This window comes from Triturus cristatus, chromosome 2_1 (genome assembly GCF_964204655.1).
Source record: "Triturus cristatus chromosome 2_1, aTriCri1.1, whole genome shotgun sequence".
NCBI lineage: Eukaryota > Metazoa > Chordata > Amphibia > Caudata > Salamandridae > Triturus > Triturus cristatus.
Genome location: NC_140581.1, coordinates 1,097,436,341 through 1,097,454,808, shown reverse-complemented (window position 1 = coordinate 1,097,454,808; position 18,468 = coordinate 1,097,436,341). Strand labels below are relative to the sequence as shown.

Here is an 18,468-nt window from a genome sequence, read left to right as displayed (position 1 = left end):
AGGATATGGTATTCTCTTGTACTCCTTATATAGGGGTTTACTCTATGGTTGTCATGTGATACCCAGCGAGTATTCATGGGTATTGTAGTGTTTATTTGTTTTAACTTTTATCTGATTGGCTGCTGAGAATTTTCAGTAAAGAAAATGAGAAGCATAATCGGAGCCTCCGGTCCGGACATAGAATTCAAAGCCCAATTATCCCAAAGACAGGAATGTGCAATTTGTTGTGCGAGAGGAGGTGGAGAAGAAATTGTCCACATTGAAAAGGCAGTAATAATTTGTGAGTGGATGTTGCCAATAGCAAAATCAGATAGCCCTTATTACATGTGCATGTAAGAAGGTCACTTTAAAGCTGGGAACTGATGAAATACTAATTTATTTTGCCAATATTCTCTGATTACCATAATTTATATTTCTTCATTTTTAGTCATACTTGTAGGTTTAAACTAAGTTTTCAAGTTCCAGTCATTCAAAGCCAATGGAGCAAAATGATATCCTGAACGTTAGACCTAAAAACTTATACATGCCATTACACCCGATTCAGGCGGGAGACTCTAGATTGTTCCGATTGTCAAAAGTATTATTATTATATTGGATCTCCCACTTTCCTCTTCTAAAATGTTGGAATGTTTGCGTTTCATCAGGTTGTAGACAATCGCCCCATCATGTTCAGGTCGCTAACCACTTCAGTTGCGCACAGCAACAGTCCAGCCCAGTGTCGCCTTAACCAATGACCGATGGCCCACATAAGATGGCCGACATTCGTCTACAGTCCTTTTTCAGTGTAGACGGATCCAGCCCTTGCATCCTCAGCAAGGAAATGCCATTAAGGTGACGTCAGAGAAGCGAAAGGGGGGCGGCCGGTGGGAAGTGCGCATAGCCGGGGCGGCCATTACAGAAGCGCGGCTGTGAAGACGCGGGCCGTCTCACTAACAACCTACAAGGGGGCAATATTCCAGCCGCCCCATCCGACCGCAGTGGTTCCGCCCTTTCGCTGTCCTTTGCGAATGAAACACACGGAACGTAGTGACCGAAAAGAGTCGCCGCGGAGGGGAGGCCAACCGGCGCAGTCTAGAACGGAGGAGCAGTTGAAACGCTGCGCGGCTTTCGAGGGCTAAGCGTGGGGCGCGCGCACCCGGCGGCGGGAGGAGCAGCAGCGCCGGGGGCCCGCGGAGGGAGGAGCCCGTGCAGCGGCCGCCATGGACGAGAAGGTGTTCACCAAGGAACTGGACCAGTGGATCGAACAACTCAATGAGTGCAAGCAGCTCAACGAGAACCAAGTGCGGACCCTGTGCGAGAAGGTGAGCAGTGCGGGTCGGCGCGCGCTGTTGGGGGGGCGGCGCGGGCCCTGCAGCTGGTGTTACCAAGGCAGGGAAGGTTGTCTTAGGGAATATAGAAGCGGCGCGCATGCGCAGGAGCTTCCTGCAAGGCCAGGGGTATTCGGTCGTTTAATTCCGTCACGTTCACTGATTTAGCCCCTATTACCGGGTACGTGATTGGTTTGCAGGTGGAAGATGGCCACCCTTGGAGAAGGGGGCCTAACCCTGTCTTTTTTTCCACGCCTATGGTACTTGTGCGCGTGCGCACACCAAAGGCACCCCTGTACCCCGGCAACACTTTTTGGGTGGTCTGCTAGTATGGAATCCCCAAGGGGATGGGCGGAGTAGAAAGGACCTTCTTGAGCGTTTTTGAGAATTTCCTATAGCATGGCTCCTGTTTTGTTTTTCGCAATCACGGCCGATCATCCTTGTTTTGGTCCCCTCACAATAATACGTGGCTTTCCTTAAACCATTTTTCTGACGATGATGTTCCTGCAGTCACGTATATAATGTATGTATTTATGACATGGAGAAGATGTGTGGAACAATGGCACAAAATGGGAGTAAAGGGATGGGTAATAAAAAAACTATTTTAGTAGTTGTTTACTTGAGGCTGGTATTTGAGGTTAGAACTAAATTTTCAGATGTTCACTAGAAGTGAGGTGGGAAGGGGGGCGATGTTAAGGGGAGACTGGCCATGCTCTATTTCTGGAGAGTATGTCGTGAGAGAAGGGAGAGTTGTTCAAGTTTAGATTCAGCATTGGCTAGAACTGTCCGAGAGCAGACCCATGCTATGAGCGTGGACATCGTGTGACGATTGTGGTGACAAACGCAATTGTAAAATAGCACCTGGTTTCAGTTAATTGTTATTTATTTGCGGTGTTGAGCCTGTCATCAATCAATCAATCAATTAAAACTTTATTCGGATACGAATTTTGTGTCCATAAAAGCATACAAAAGTTTAAAAACAAATCTTTAAAATCAAGAGAATTCATGTAGATCATGAAAAGGTTCTTATACGCGGATTGTACCAACAAGTAGTATATAACACATTATTTCTTTCAGTCTTAATCACAATTACAATCTAGCGATTTAAGAAGGGTCATGGTTTGCACGATATTTAACACAAGCTTTTAAAAAACTGGCTGTTGGTAAGATGCTGTACTCAGTGTCCAAACATTGTAAAGCAAGGAGGGCCGGGCGACACTGGCGTAGGCCTATGAATTTTAATAGAGGTAAAATCCATTTTTGGCGTGGAAATTCATAGTAACTACAGAAGAGGACTACGTGCAATAGCGATTGTTCTGATTGCCCATCACATGGACAAGGAGTTAGTTTACTAGACCAATCTTTTGTCTTCGGGAGCCTGTCACTTAACCCCTTCGCTGCTAGGCCTCTAACCCCCCCCCCCCCCCTGCTAAGCCTTTTTTTTTTTTTTTTTTTTTTTTTGCTATTTGGGGTAGTGCGCGCTTAGGCCCCTGTAACTTTTTGACCACATAAGGTATCAACGCCAAATTTGCGTCCTTTTCTTCCAACATCATGGGGATTGGAAAGGTACCCAGGGTTTGTGGATTGCCCTGGAGGGGTCCCAGAAATTAGCCAAAATACAGCTACATTTTGGGTTTTTGGGGAAAAATTGGAAAAAACTGCGGCTAATGAAAGTGTCTGGTTCTTTCTCCGCAAATAGTATCAAAAAAGGGTTTGTGGGGCTGAAATCCCAATTTTCCTAGCTTTTAGGGAATGACAGACTTTTGTCAGAAAACCAACATTTTTTTTTTTTTTTACAGTTTTGGCATTTTTCTGGGACATAGCCTATTTTTGCTATTTTTTTGTGCTTTCAACCTCCTTCCAGTTAATGGGAGAAATGGGTATGAAAGCAATAATGGATCCTGGAAAGCTATACATTTTAGAAAAGTAGACACCATTCTGAATTCAGCAAGGGGTCATTGTGTAGATCCATCAAGGTTTCTTTATAGAAACTAACTGTTAAATATAGGAAAAATTGAAAATTAGTTGAAAAAATCAGCCTTTTGTGTCAGCGTTTTCACTTGTAACTTCTAATTATGACAGCTGTTTGAAAGCAATATACCGTTACATCCGCTGGACCTTTCTGGTTGTGGGGATATATAGGACTTGTAGGTTCACCAAGAACTCAACGAACCCAGAGTCAAAAACTGAGCAGCAATTTGCAATGGCTTTTTATTATGTACCGTGTATCTATCAATTATTGTGGGAAAATGTATGCATGGAAAAATCTGTATGAAAGACACCTATGTATTTCTGAAAAGGGAACAAATTATAGAGTTTAGAAACAGTAGATATTTGCACATTTTCGAAATTGGGAATACTCATACTAGCATGAGAATTATCGGTCATTTTTCAAAATGACTTCTTTTTTACACTATCTTTCATTTGGAAGCCAGAAATGCATCAAAAATCAATTGGTAATAGCAGTTGCTTTACAAATCTGAATTACCCTAAGTCTCCCGATAAAAATGGTACCTCACTTGTATTGGTCGGCCTAGTGCCCGTGACAGGAAACGGCGCAATACGCAACGTGGTCACACCTCAATTTCACAATGAAATATGACCCTTTTTTGGCAAAGTGCCTAGCTGTAGTTTTTGAACCATAGCTCTGCCGGCACCTACGGAAACCTAGCAAACCTATACATTTTTGAAAACTAGACGCCCACGGTAATCCAGGATGGGGTGACTTGATTGCCTCCCACCAGTTTCTGTTACCTAGAATCCCTTGCAAACCTAAACAAGCATTTGCAGTGCAATAGGTCTCGCATTTACGCAAGTTTAAGCTATTGGCATTGTAAATGACAATGCCTTTTATTTATGTTTTAAAAACAAAAATATAAATAAAAGGCATTTTCATTTAGAATGCCAATAGCTCCAACTTGTGTAAATGCGAGACCTGTTGCACTGCAAATGCTTGTTTGTGCTTGTTGTCTAGGTAAATATACTTTGATTTGGGAATTTTCCACTTCGTCTTTATAGAAGCTGGTTTGTTTTGTAGCGGTGCCACTGACCTGCCAGATTTTACGGACATACCCAACTATGTAAGTGAGTGCAATTTGCATTCAGTGCTTGTTTTGGTAACCAAGCTGCTCCCCCAACCCTCTTCCCTGCTCGTAGAAAGACACACTGCAAAACAGGAGCACTCCCTCCAAGGCTCCTGCATTCTCCATTCTGAGACTGAGAGGGAATGTGGTTAATGCCAGACAAATTACTGATGTGAAATAAAGGCTCTCGGTTGGGTTCTTGGTCTTTTTATCGATGTTCGGTTATAAAATGGATCGCCTTTATTAGCTAATCTACGGTAAATGGGTTTGAAAGATGTGTGCTCAACACCTGTGTTTCAGAGATTCTCTCCTAAAGCAAACACAGGCACTTCCATGCAGATGTAAAATAAACCATATGTTGCCCCATAGTACATGCGGACGACATCCAGTACTGTACCAGTCGAAAGCAACAAACCAACCATCATCAATTGAAAGGACAAAGAAAAAACGAAGCCACCTGCCGCTGGCCACCAGAGGAATACAATTTAATTCACCACCGCAGGTCCCGATTAACCATGTATTATGATTACTTCTTGACACATTTCACAATAACAATCATATAAGGTATGATTGGAACAAAGTCTGACCCAGATTATCATTCAAAGATCTCCCATTTAGACATTTCGGATTAGTCCGAATAGGATTGTCCCGCAACCCAAAACTACCAGTTTGGCAAGTCTGTAAATTAAAAAAACTCAGAGCAGACGAGCATATGGGGTAAACACCTTAGCGGACTGTGGAAAAGGGGCCATCACAGGTGATTAAAGCTGTTAGCATAGCGAAAGCCATCAACTGTGTGCCCATCTCCCACACCTTTTCACTTAATACAATCATTAATCACACTCTCTAGTCCGGTCTCAGTGGCTCTGAATAATATATAGTGTAAGAGACCCGGGGCGGGCATCAACCGGACAGATATTAACAATAGAATAATTCATGGCAGCCGTGCACTGGAAGCTGCTCACAGTTGCCTCGCGTAGCTCACCTTCCCAAACAGAACAAAGAAAAACAGACCCTCCCAGTAAAAGAGGCATGCAGCCATTCCTCCCAAGCCAGCACACATCAACAGACCCATGGACAGGACTCCGATGACCGGAATCATACTGACAGCACCCGCCCTTTGCCCCTGAATTTGTGCACTTGAGCATCACCCCCCCCCCCAATATTACCCACATTCAGAAACACTCCAACCTCTCAATACACGAGCGCACGACTATCATGACCTCCAGTGCAGTAAGAATCCTCTTGGCGTATAGAGCACCATGGCACACAACCTTAACGACCACCCATCTCACAGTGCTGTGATAAAATGCCACCTTTCGCACTGGCAGGGCCGGTCTTGGGCCAGCTGGGTCCAGGACCGGGGCCTACGAGGGGTGCAGCCGGGAGCTGTATGACTTAATGTCCTGCAAAAAGCAGCTTGTCCAACCTACTTGGTCTCAATAGGATCCCGTTTAAGACTTTGTAATTAGCCCTTATCGTACCTCAGTGCATTGTTAGCACCCCATCAACCCCTGTCCTCTTTCCAAGCTTCCTCACACCTCCTGCCGTCACAACGCAACGATACCTACCCCCACAACAGGCACATTTTCTTTCTGCCCACTGTCCTGGTCAATTCGATATAGGGCCGGCCCTGAGAGTCACACGGCAAGCTGGAGGCTGCCAACCACAGCCTCACATTCCTCACGCATCCGGCAGTCATACGCTACGGCCGCTGCCCCCACAACAAACACACCAAATTGTATTTCTGCTCAGGGCGCTGTCCCGGTCAATCCGATTTAGGGCCGGCTACCAACCAGGACCCCTTCATGCCAGAACGACCCCACGCCCCCTTGAAATGATATGCTATGAAGATAGATGCTAGAGCTGCACCGGTCTAACGAGGGCATGTGCTTTTGCCGTCCACTTCTCCATGAAAAGGCGCAGCAGCGAGACTTAAAACAAGATTCGGTCCCCATCTCCCAGACTGAAGAGACTCCACAATTAAATCAATTTAACTTATAAACAGTTGCCATCGTTCAAACTGCCCCCTGCTGGCGCGAGCCTCGCTTACCTGACATGACGATTCTGTTAGCGATATAATTAGGTCTCCGTGGGGGCTACGAAGATGCGGTTCCTGCGATTGGCAGGATTTCCTCAGCTGTCCCTGATTGGTTGCTGTCCGGCAGAAACTTGTCCTTCAGTGGCCTATTGGGGGGGGGGGGGGGGGGTTGTGAATCTACGTTTCTGCAATGCCGGGAGGTTCCTGGGACTAACTTCCTGAACAAGCGCTCCCCATGACGCCCTCGCCATGACGTTTGCCTTTTTCTGCTGTCCCACTTGGACGGTTTCTTATCTTTAAGGGGCCATGTGTTTGGCCCCATAAAGATAAGGAACCTTTTACTGCAGAAGGAAAGCAGGCGGCCGTCTAAGTGGGACGGCAGAAAAAGCAGAGCAAAAACGTCACCAACACTCTTTTCCAATGGCTGGCCACCGTTTAGCATAAACGGTGACGCCGGCCAATGGAAAAGAGGGGTTGGGCTTAATGCCCTTTACAGAAACACCCTAAAATCATTAAATCGAGACTGCGCATGTGCGCAGCCCACGCCAGGCGAGACCTAAAATTTGACCCAAAAAAACATTTTCCCCACATTTCTGTGATGGAAAGTTCTGGAATCGACGTGGATCCACAAATTTCCACCTATCCCGCGTCCCCCAAAGTCTTCCGAGAAAAATGGTACCTCACTTGTGTGGGTCGCCTAGTGCCCGCGACAGGAAACGGCGCAAAACGTAACGTGGTCACGCCTCAATTTCACAGTGAAAAATGACCCTTTTTTGGCAAAGTGCCTAGCTGTAGTTTTTAAACCCTAGCTCTGCTGACACCTAGGGAAACCTAGCAAACCTATACATTTTTTTAAAACTAGACACCAGCCATACCTCCCTGGAATCCCCCGGGTGTCTAGTTTTCAGAAATGTGTGCATTTGGTAGGTTTTCCTAGGTGGCCGGCGAGCACCGGGCCAAAAACCCAGGTGAACCCCCCCCCCCTTGCAAAACCAGGTCGTTTTGTGATCGGCAATTTTGATGTCGCCTCACTACGTTTTGGGCCCTTGCCTGTCGCAGGTACTTGTGCCTCCCACACGTGTGAGGCACCGTTTTTATCGGGAGACCCGGGGTAACGCTGGGTGTTAGGAAATTTGTGTCAGCCCGGTGATGCCACATCTTTCCCACACACACATGTGTGAAAATAGTTTTTTTTTTTCCAGCTAAAATTGAGGTTTTCAGGGGATTCTGGGTAAGAAAACATTGGGGGGATCCACGCAAGCCACACCCCCCGGGTGTCTAGTTTTCATAAATGTGTGGGTTTGGTAGGTTTCCCAGGCTGGCTGTAGAGCACGGGGCCAAAAAGTCATGGGACCCCCCCTTGCAAAAGCAGGTTGTTTTGGGATAGGTAATTTTGATGTCTCCTCAATAGGTTTTGGGCCCTTGCCTGTCGCGGGCTCTAGGCCTACCCACGTAAGTGAGGTACAGTTTTTCTCTGAAGACTTTGGAGAACGCTGTGTGGTTGGAATTTTGATGACACACACAGATTTCAGAACTTTCCACCACAGAAATGTGAGGAAAATATGTTTTTTTGGACACATTTTTAGGTTTGCAAGGGATTCTGGGTAACAGAGAGCCAGTCAAGTCACCCTATCCTGGATTCCCCTGGGTGTCTGTTTAAAAAAATGTATAGGTTTGCTAGGTTTCCCTAGGTGCAGGTAGAGCTAGGGTTCAAAATCTACAGGTAGGCACATTGCTAAAAAAAAAAAGTCTGAGCCTAGTGGGCTTTCTGCCGCCCTAGGGGGGGAATCGGGGAGGGGGGTTCGTCCCTATATGCCCCCAAAGAGAGCAGAAAGACTGTGGCTATTTTTTGTGGGGGGGGGAGCATTGGTATGACCATTTTGGGCAGCCCCCACGCATAAAAAAAAAAAGCCTGCATACTCACTGGCGCCTAGTGGGCTTTCTGCCCCCCCAGGGGGCAGATCAGGGGCCACTGCCACCATCTGCCCTCCCGGAGGGCAGAAACACTGGGATTTCTCGTGGGGTGGGGGTATTGCCATGCCCATTTTGGGCAGCCCCATCACTAATAAAACAAAAAAGTCCATGGTTTCTAGTGGGCTTTCTGCACCTCCTGGGGGGGCCAGATTGGGGGCTAGAGCTCCCATCTGCCTTCTGGGGGACAGAAAGACTGTCATTTTTGTGTGTGGGGGGGTGGGGGCATTGGCGTGCCCGTTTCGGGCAGCCCACACCCTAAAAACAACTGCACAAAAAAAAATCCCTGGTGGATAGTGAGCTTTCTGCCCCTCTGGGGGAGGGGGGGGGGGGCAGAAAGGATGTAATGGTGGCAGGGGAGTGGGGGCATGGGGTGCCCATTTTGGGCAGTCCCCACCGTTAAACAAAATTGTACAAAATAAAATCCCTGGCATTTAGTGGGTTTTGGAGACTGCCCCATCTGCGCCCCCCCCCCCCTCCTCCTGGAAGGGGCGGACTAGGGGTCAATGCCCCATCTGCCCCCGGGGGGGGGGGGGCTGAAAGACTGTAATAATTGCGGGGGCATTGGCATGCCCATTTTGGGCAGCCCCACCCTTATTTTTAATTTCTCAAAAACATCCCTGGTGACTAGTGGGCAGCATCACAAAAGCCAGTTTGATATCCTACATTTAAGATTGAGTAGTTCATTTTAAATTGGAATTGTTCGTTCATTTTTTCTTGCCATTTACATTAAAATTCCAAGCCCACCTCATTTCAGCCACAATATTTAAAAGGAGTAACATGTTGCTTAATTAGGAAAAACAAATTTGGGAACACATTTTCAACTGTTTAATTATCCTACAGAGGTTTACACTCTGTACGCTTTGCGAAGATTTAATTGCTAAATTATGTTGCACCATCCTTAACTATTTCAACGTTTTGTAGTGATTTATATATTTTTTTATTTGTTACTGCCCTCAATTACTTAGATGTTAGATGGTTCTGCTTGATTGCTGTTGATGGAATTTCCTCGTAAGAGTTATATACGATTCAAGCTATAAATTGCTTATCGCTTCTTGCTTTGGGGGAAGCATTCCAGGCTTGCAACTGAGAGCTATGTAGTAACTTTATCAGGTTCAGGCATTCAACCGTAGAAGTCTTGGTCTTCTATCAGAAAGAGAACTGAAACCCAAAGCTTGAGTAGGGAGTACTGCTTTAAAGCTTTGTAGATGGGTTTGGTTATCTGGATACATGTGAAGATTCAACCCTAATTCTTCAATTTGCTTTCTCTGAATGGGAGACAATATATGGAGGAGAGGTACTGAACTTCCACCTCTAGCTCCTGAATTTGAACTCCTGAAAGGATACAATTTTATAAGTTTAATTAACTCCTTGGGCAGCGACATCGTTGGAAGCAAAGTCTTAAGAGCCAGAGCAGACACTCATGATGCTACTGACAGGTAGCACCTGTTATTGAACACTTTCTATTTGATTTTAATGCTAGACTCTCTGTTAGAGGTATGGAGTTCTCTAGATTCTGGCAACCCTTATTACAGGCAGTTCAGTATGGTCACCAATACTGCGGTCAAGATGCCTCAGAGTGGTGGGAGGAGGAAGATGTAAATTATGTGGGTCTAGGAGGTTTGGTTCATATAGGACATGGTGCATGACGCATCCTCTCTCAAACATTTTTTTTAAAGAAATGTCTTATTGACATTTTGAAGCTTATCACCAAATGTTTTGCCTTGTCCAGTAATGGAACTGACACAAATAGACGCATTGATATTACAGGGTGCTGGAACAAGTCCCACAAAGTAACTCCCCACATAAACAAAAGGTGCTATAAATGGCAGTTAGATAGCCAATCTGTGATAGTACCACCATTTTTTCCAGACTGTCATATTTACGGGGCACCCCCTGTCTTCATAGATGCTTTCCTCACCAATCCATCCCTTTAGTCCACGCCTCTAGCGAAGGAGCCACAGAGAAGGTCCAGTTGTGAGTGATTTCACACTTAACCCCTTCGATGCGTGTGACTGAGCGCTTCCGTCATGCGCGTCGGTCGCGCTGTGCGCATGATGGAACCGCTCCGTGACAGCCCCGCCCGCGCACGGAAGCTTCAGCACGGAGCGGTAATCCGCGCCGCGCTGAAGGGGTTAACTTATTGTGTGCCTAGGCCAATCTAAGCAATGAGGTCGGTGAGTGTATCACAAGGGATCTGAAAATCTGGGCTATCCTGCCCTTGGCCAAGTGGCCCATGAGAATTTTGTTTTCCAGGGGACTGGATTTGGGAAGATCCTGAAGCTCCTCGCCATGTGCATGCGGGGTATGCCTGAGTTGTAAATAACCACTACTCCATAACTATTGCATCCAATAACTATTGTTTTTAAGAAATGATTCCTGAGTCTAAAAAGTAATTTCCTTTGGCTCTACCGAACGTAACCACTTGTAGCCTCTTATGATTATTACCCAGGTTCCGAGGGACACAGGGTTACTCCATTGTTGTTATTGATGGTGAGTTGTAAATAACAGTAGAATGGGGAGGATAACATTTGAGATTGTTTGGTGTTCATGGAGGGCTTTCATATGTTGGCCGCCCCAAACATTGCCAGGGCTTGACCACTCAATAGAATCCCACCTTTTAAATCCTTCCAGAGAGGACACCGGCGTGAAGCATCTACCCACCAGGGATGTGGAATTCTTATATGCCCAGGACATATTGTTTGGGGTCAAGGGCAACAAGTATTCATGTGTATTTTGTCCTTGGGACAATTTGACCCAACCCCCTGCAGCACAAACCCTTTGGCTGCCAGTTTGCAGTACCACATTATGGATCAGGGAATGGCACTGTCTGCAGTAAAGGTAATAGTTTTGTCCATATGTTAATGCTATTCAAACTTGTATTTATGGTTCATTCATTGAAAGCCTTTATTATCAGCGTGAGCGCTCCACGTAAATGTTGTAAGCTCTGGCTGCACTACTGACAGTGATTCCAGTATCAAAATATGTGCACGTGCTTTCAAAGTTTAGCAATCTGAAGCTATGTATAATGATCACAGAATGCTCTCTAATTTGATGCAAATGTTTGCAGAAGCTTGAAAGCAAGATTGATGATTCTTTGCTTTAAAAATGAAATGTTCATAAAAAAATGAAAGCAGGAAAAAAACATTTAGCTAAACTACTGTAAAATTTCACGTACCGTTTCTTTACAGCATTATTTAGTAACATGTTGATGCATGCTAGTATGTCCCAAAAATATTCATAATGGAAAATCAGTGTAACCAGTTTCAATAAGATAATGAGAGACAAAAATAAACTAGCATTGGCAAAGCCAGTTGGTCTGAAATTGGTTGTCAGCTTTTCAGTTTTGCCGATGTGAGACTTGTTTTGGCATGGTTTTTGCAAAACCTTATTGGTGTGGGAGCTGCTGGGCCCTCACCATGATAACAAACATTGGCAACAGCAAAAACTGTTTTTGTCTCAAAAAGCACACACTACCACAGTAGTTACTGGCACTGAACAAAACTACTTTGTGTGCCGATATGCTCCTTGTGAAAGAGCAGAATGCTGTCACTCACAGTGAAACCAGCCAATACAGACAGAATTTTAATGAACACCAAAGGTCATGGTCAACCCCAGACCAAATTAGAGGCCCAATTAAAGAAAGTTTCAAAAGTGCACCCATGGAATTTGACCTTGAGTTAAGTGCAGCTATATAGCTTTCGCTTATTTACGGAATTAGGACAAGAAATAGTACTCCTAAAAATATGTGAACCTCATTTTAGCATGAGCAAATTTGAATGTTTTGATTTGTCAATGCGAAAATCTGAGAGTTTGCAAGTTCACTTTCCCTCCAACCACTTTTTCTCAACTCTGAGGAACGGTTTAAGTCAGCCATTGTCAGGAGTAAATTTGCAACATTTCTGGGAAAAGATTGGAGAAGAGTTGTTAAAAACCCTTAAAACATGCAAGTTTGTTGGTTTGCACCGACTCAAAAGGGCATTCTAACCTTGGAACCATTGCTTGCCACTACCTTCAGCCCCAGTATGTAGATTTGCGGAAACGTGGCAGCATAAGGGGTTTGCAAGTATTCAAACACTACTATGGTATGAGCCCTGGCATAATCAGAGGCTATATCTGAGCTATATAATGAGATTGCTGCTATACTTTGTAGCCGCACTACATGGCACCAAAGGGACAAGTGGATGTTGTTACAGGACAAGTCGATTTATGAAGCAACCTGCCCCATGGACAAGTAGATATTTTATTAAATTCCACACCCCTGGCCCACCCAAGTGTTTCCTCAGTTTGCGATCCCACCCCAACAACTGGTGGGTCGCCCTCCACACTTTAAATGCTGTGTGACCTCCTGGACATCGGAGGGAGTTGAGCCACCATATAAGACATGGGGTACATTCAGGGGTACTAAACTTTGAATACGTGTGTACACATTTATACTGGAACCACTGTCACTAGTGCAGTCAGACCTTACACCATTTACTTAGAGGCTCACCGTAATAATAAAGGCCTTCAATTAATGAACCATAAATACAAGTTTGAACAGTATTATCATATGGACAAAAATATTACCTTATCTGCAGACAGTGTGCTTCCTTGGTCGATAATGTGGTACTGCAAACTGGCAGCCAAAGAGTTTGTGTGGCAAGGGGTTCGGCCTACTTGTCCCAAGGACAAAATACACATGAAAGCCTGTTTCCCTTGACCCCAAACAATGTCCTGGGCGTCAGGCTATAGCAATTCCACATCCCTGTTGCATTGTCCAGAACCAGCAGGGCCAATTTACCCTGGTAGACCGGATTGTCCCATGCCCAGTGCACCCAGTCCTTAATGGGGAGTAGATGAGCTGCCCAATAATATACCAGTATGTCCGCAATGGCCAGGCCGCTGGCATACATTGCCAGAGTGCACTTCCCAAATCCACCCTGGGTGCCCCTTCAGCCCAAATAAATTTAGGTTGTCCAGGTGGATCATCCGGTGCATCAAGATCTGCTACACCTTGGCCAAGAAGGAGCCTCCTGAAGGTATTTGTGCTCATTCTACCAGAGCTAAGTCGTTGTCTTTGGCCTTGGCTAAAGGTGTACCTGTTGCATACATTTGCAAGGCGGCAACTTGGGCCTCCACACTTTTGCGTAGAACTAGTGCTGGGATTCAGAGGTGAGGAGGGACAAACATTTTGCACGTTCTTTGCTGCAGGATTTTTTGGCATAGGCAGGCAGGAAGCCTCCCCTAGGAGCGGGACTGCTTGAGGATTGAATTCAAAAGGTGAGGAATCCACACGCAAATGTATTCTTCAAAAGAGCGAGTTACTTACCTTTTGGTAACGTTTTTTCTTGTGGATACAGTATATGCCTGTAGATTCATCACTGACCCACCTGCCTCCCCATCGCCTGTCTGCTTCTGCTGAAAAATAGTTAATCTGTTTTTTATGTGATTTATTGTTTAAATCATGTGATACTTGGCATTAGGAAATGTTTGTGGTGAAGGATTTCCATTTTTTTTAATTTTTATACTGTGTATACTTGAATAAATGTTGTCGGTTTACCTGTTCGACTCGAAGGCACGGGAAAAAAAATGGGTAGAAGTGACGTCCGTACACCGACTAGGTTGTCTTATGGCTCCGATGATGTCACGTGGAGTTGCATGCGGAGCCATTCCATTGCGACATCCTCGTCGACATGGGAGAGCTGAGAATAAAAGTTTCATTGGAATGCTGCCCATTGAGGTTATTCAAAAGGTGGGGAATCCACAGCCAGATACTGTATCCACAAGAAAAAGCGTTACCAAAGGTAAGTATCTTGCTCGTAAGAGCTCAAATGTGGCTTTACCATGACCAGCACACCTTTCTGGGAGTCAAGGACAAGGCCTCTTTTCAATTTCGTCCACTTGTAGAAAAAAGTATGCTCCATCCTTCTGTTACGGCAGTGGACTGAAATCCTTTGCTGATAAACACCTATATCCGACTATATAAGATGTTTTTAGTTGTAAATCTGATTAGTTATGCAAAGGTTTAAAAGTCTGGGTGATTGCTGTAATATTGTAAGATGCAAATATGACTTTAATTGCTGCCAATGGGCCTCATTACGTGGCGGGTAGACCGCCTGACATTCAGGCCATCGTTCTGAGCGACGGATTCTGACACAGCGGTCGGGGGGGGGGGCGGGGCGGTTCCATTTTGTTCGGCACCGCAGTAGCGATTAGGAAATCACTTTCCGACTGCTTTGTCGGGGGGGGGGGTCCGACTGCCATGAAAAGGCTGAAGAAAACTGACTTTTGGGGCCTCAGTCAGGGCCCCTTCTCCCATGAGCGATTTCTGAGTGGCCTGGGGGGGGACACATGAGACACACACACACACACACACACACACACACACACTGCCAGGCACCAAGTGCATGGATGTGCGCAAAGTGCAGTTTCCTACCACAAGCCACAGTAGAAAAGTTCAATCAATCAATTAAAACTTTATTCGGATACAAATTTTGTGTCCATAAAAGTATACAAAAGTTAAAAACAAATCTTTAAAATCATGGGAATTCATATAAATCATAAAGGTTCTTATACGTGGATTGTACCAACAACTAGTATGTAACTCATTTCTTTCAGTCTTAATCACAATTACAATTTGGCAATTTAAGAAAGGTCATAGTTTGCACGATATTTAACACAAGCTTTTAAAAAACTGGCTGTTGGTAAGATGCTGTACTCAGTGTCCAAACATTGTAAAGCAAGGAGGGCCGGGCGACACTGGCGTAGGCCTATGAATTTTAATAGAGGTAAAATCCACTTTTGGCGTGGAAATTCATAGTAACTACAGAAGAGGACTACGTGCAATAGCGATTGTTCTGATTGCCCATCACATGGACAAGGAGTTAATTTACTAGACCAATCTTTTGTCTTCGGGAAAGTTAACAACCGGTGAAAAGTATTAAACCTGAATCGTGTTAAAAGATATTTTTCATAATGATTAGCACTGGATAGTAAATATGGCTGAATCCCAAATGAGACTTGTACCGCGGCAAGATGGAGATTTGTAGGCTTTAAAATCTCAGATGTTAAGCGAAGCTCACGTAAATGGGATAGGCACGCGATTTTCAGCTTTTTGCGTGAAATATCTGCTGAGGACTCGGGGAGCATGAAAAGAGATTCCAGGTTTACATCTCTCAGGAATTTATGAACATACAGCAGCCACGGGATATTTTTCCAACCTTCCAGAGTGAGACAGTCAGAAATAAGCAGACGAGTCAGTTTACATTCTAAAGTAACCCATAGTCTATGCCATAAAAGAATTGGTTGGATTGCTATAAGATCAGAAATATAATCCTCCCCCAACTCCATATGGCAACCATAAGTTGGCGAACTATTGGGAGCGGCCAAAAGGTACCGCAAAAAAGCATTTTCTGTTTTTTGGATAATTTCCGAGTTAGTTCATTTTTGGACCGCCTGCACGGCAGTCGTATCCCAATTGTACAGGTGAGACCGCTGATTCATCGGCGGACGGTCACCTGCCCGATAACGTTTCCAAAATAAAAACATCTATGCGTTACAAATGTAACTGTGGGCATTGCTAATTCACCCAGAATGCGCTTTATTATATGCAAATAAACACAGTGCTTGTTTTCTCTGTGGATAATCTACATTTCCTGCCCATTGCGTACTGCCACGTGAACTTTGAGGGTATCGTTCCACAGCCTGAAAAGGGATTTACTCCAGATACCACCTGGAGTTAATCTGCCAATTAAAAGATGGTAAAATTTGGGATAAGCTTGTGAATCATGCCAAACTGATGTTATGAGAGTGTTCACTAACTGTCAAGACCAAATATGCCTTGAAATGCTCAAACCCTAACCCTTCCTTATGATTTACACCCCATGTAATATTACCTCATCCTTTTGTAATACTGTGTGGAAGTAAATGGGGTTATTGTTACCTAATCTTTTTCTCAATACCTGACGGTCGTACTTCCATTAATTTGTAAATTTTTGCTGTGTTTTTTGCAATGAAGCTGTATTTACTCCACTGTTATCATTTTGTATGGCTCGTGCTCTGTGAGACCCACAAATCTCATTATGTGTCGCTGAGCTCTGACAGCAAATCATAGACTAGCATCCGCATCCTTCTGCTTGGGACTGTCCGTTTTAGACTTCAGCTCTCAAAGTATGATTGTCTTACTTACATTATGTGCTTTCGGCCATTTCTTAGGTTTGCCAGGCTACATTTTGTGCACGTCCTGTGTGGAGCCAACAGCACACAGGATGCAGGCAGTTTTATTTTCCCAGACACGAGGGATGGTTTTGGGGTTCGCTGGGGCTAGCCAGTTCCAGGCAGTGGGATCAAGTTGACGGGTGGTGAGCGTTTATTAGGGCAAAGACAATACGGATGAGAAAGGAGACGGAAGAGCGCCTACAGAGCCTGGTAAAGTTCTCAACACTACGATGCCAATCAAGAACCACATGTGCGCTTTAGCAGTGCCTCCGGGTATCACCTAGTACAGGCTCCAATGTAATGCCTCTTATTTTACTAAGTGAGCAGACTGGGGAAAATTGGCATGTGATCTCCTTCTACCTCGGAAGGGGAGGCAAAGAGGCATCCACAGGTCTATGACTTATCAGGAATTTGAAGTTTGCCTGGAAACCTGCGATAGCCCTGTTTTCTACTTAACTTTTTATGGCAAGTAACTTACCTTTTGGGACTGCCTCTTCCCCTGCACCATCACACATTTAGTCTGTTATGTTCTGGGCATAGAAAACATGTTTCATCTGCTTTGTGTCAGTAGTAATGCTTGTGAATATCCATAAACGAGCTAGTTCTGTGCTGGCAGAAAATTAAATGCCAATCTGACCCAGCTACACCTGCTTTGTGCAGTGTACATTTATTCACATGGAAATCTTTTTATGAAGTTTACAAGGATTACTGACCATGTTGGAACCAAAAATACTGTGTAAACAGAATATAGTGCAAAAAATATTGAGGACCAAAATATCGAAGGTAAGGGTAAATGGCAAATATACTAAAACTTTACTTACCTTTTAGAAACTTAATTTCACTATATTTCTCTCCTCAATGTTCTTGACATAATGTTTTGGCCCATGATATTTTTGGTTCCGATAGTCTGTCTGAACGCCCTCTCCCACGTGCAAAGCTGCCCATTGCATGTGTAAACCAAATGTACTTGTGAAACGATTCAGATACATAACGTTTTAACTGACGTTATCTTGCGGAGGTTATCTATATGTGAAATGTAATTGTCCGATGATTGATATAGCTCTTGGTGCTACCTCACAGGTTTGTAAGTGCGAACTATGGCACAGTGACATCAAGTGATTTTTTCCCAAATTTACAGTGTGGTGTGGTTTAGTGGAGAAGGTCAGGTTGTGGGCGGTTTTCTTTAATACTTTGATACTTAAACTCATTTGTTGGCTCACTTGAAGCGCAATAGTACACACTAACACGGATAAGATATCTTTATGGAATATTGTGTATTCCCAGCGTATTGCCAAGTTATTATGTTCTGCTGTTACCACAGTGTTATTTTGAGACTTTCGAGCTTGTCAGCTGACGGATTGATATTTTGGAAATGGGAGACGGATTAAGGTCTTGTAGTATTGCCGCCTAGTTGTCATTTCACATGGCTGATTGGTGTACCTGTTTCTGCCTCGTGGTTTTGTCTGGCCTCTGCCTAAAAATGGTTTGGCTTGTTGCTGCTGGTTACCTCGACGATTGGTGTTAAAACGTCCTTCACTATTGTCCGTTTCGCCTCCTGAGGATGACAAGGTATCTGAGAAAGAGCTACATTTGTTTCTAGAACTTCCCTGATATTCGGGCAGAAATATCCAAGATTCTTGGCGAGAGTAAAAATCTGTCTGTAAATGCGGGTAAGTGGTTTCTAGGAAAAAGTTTTTTTTCTATCTTTATCGAATTTTAATCCTTTTTGGTTTATAGTGAAGTCTTTAAACTCAGCTATCTCTTTTTCCACTTTCAAAAGTATATTTTTTGCATCTCTTATGGATTGATTGTCCTTTTTCTTGTTCTAAATTCGCAATTTCTACTAGTTGTTGCTGAGAAATCAGTT

At 44.5% G+C, this 18,468-nt stretch overlaps 1 protein-coding gene across 1 annotated transcript in view; it reads left to right on the top strand.

Moving 5' to 3' along the window:
- The first annotated feature begins 828 nt into the window (after positions 1-828).
- Positions 829-18,468, top strand: part of PPP2CB (protein phosphatase 2 catalytic subunit beta) — a 100,274-nt gene continuing 82,634 nt past the window's right edge. The window contains exon 1 of the mRNA XM_085636491.1: positions 829-1,301. Coding sequence (XP_085492617.1) covers positions 1,200-1,301 — 102 coding nt within the window. The 5' untranslated portion in view covers positions 829-1,199. The remainder of the gene's footprint in view (positions 1,302-18,468) is intronic.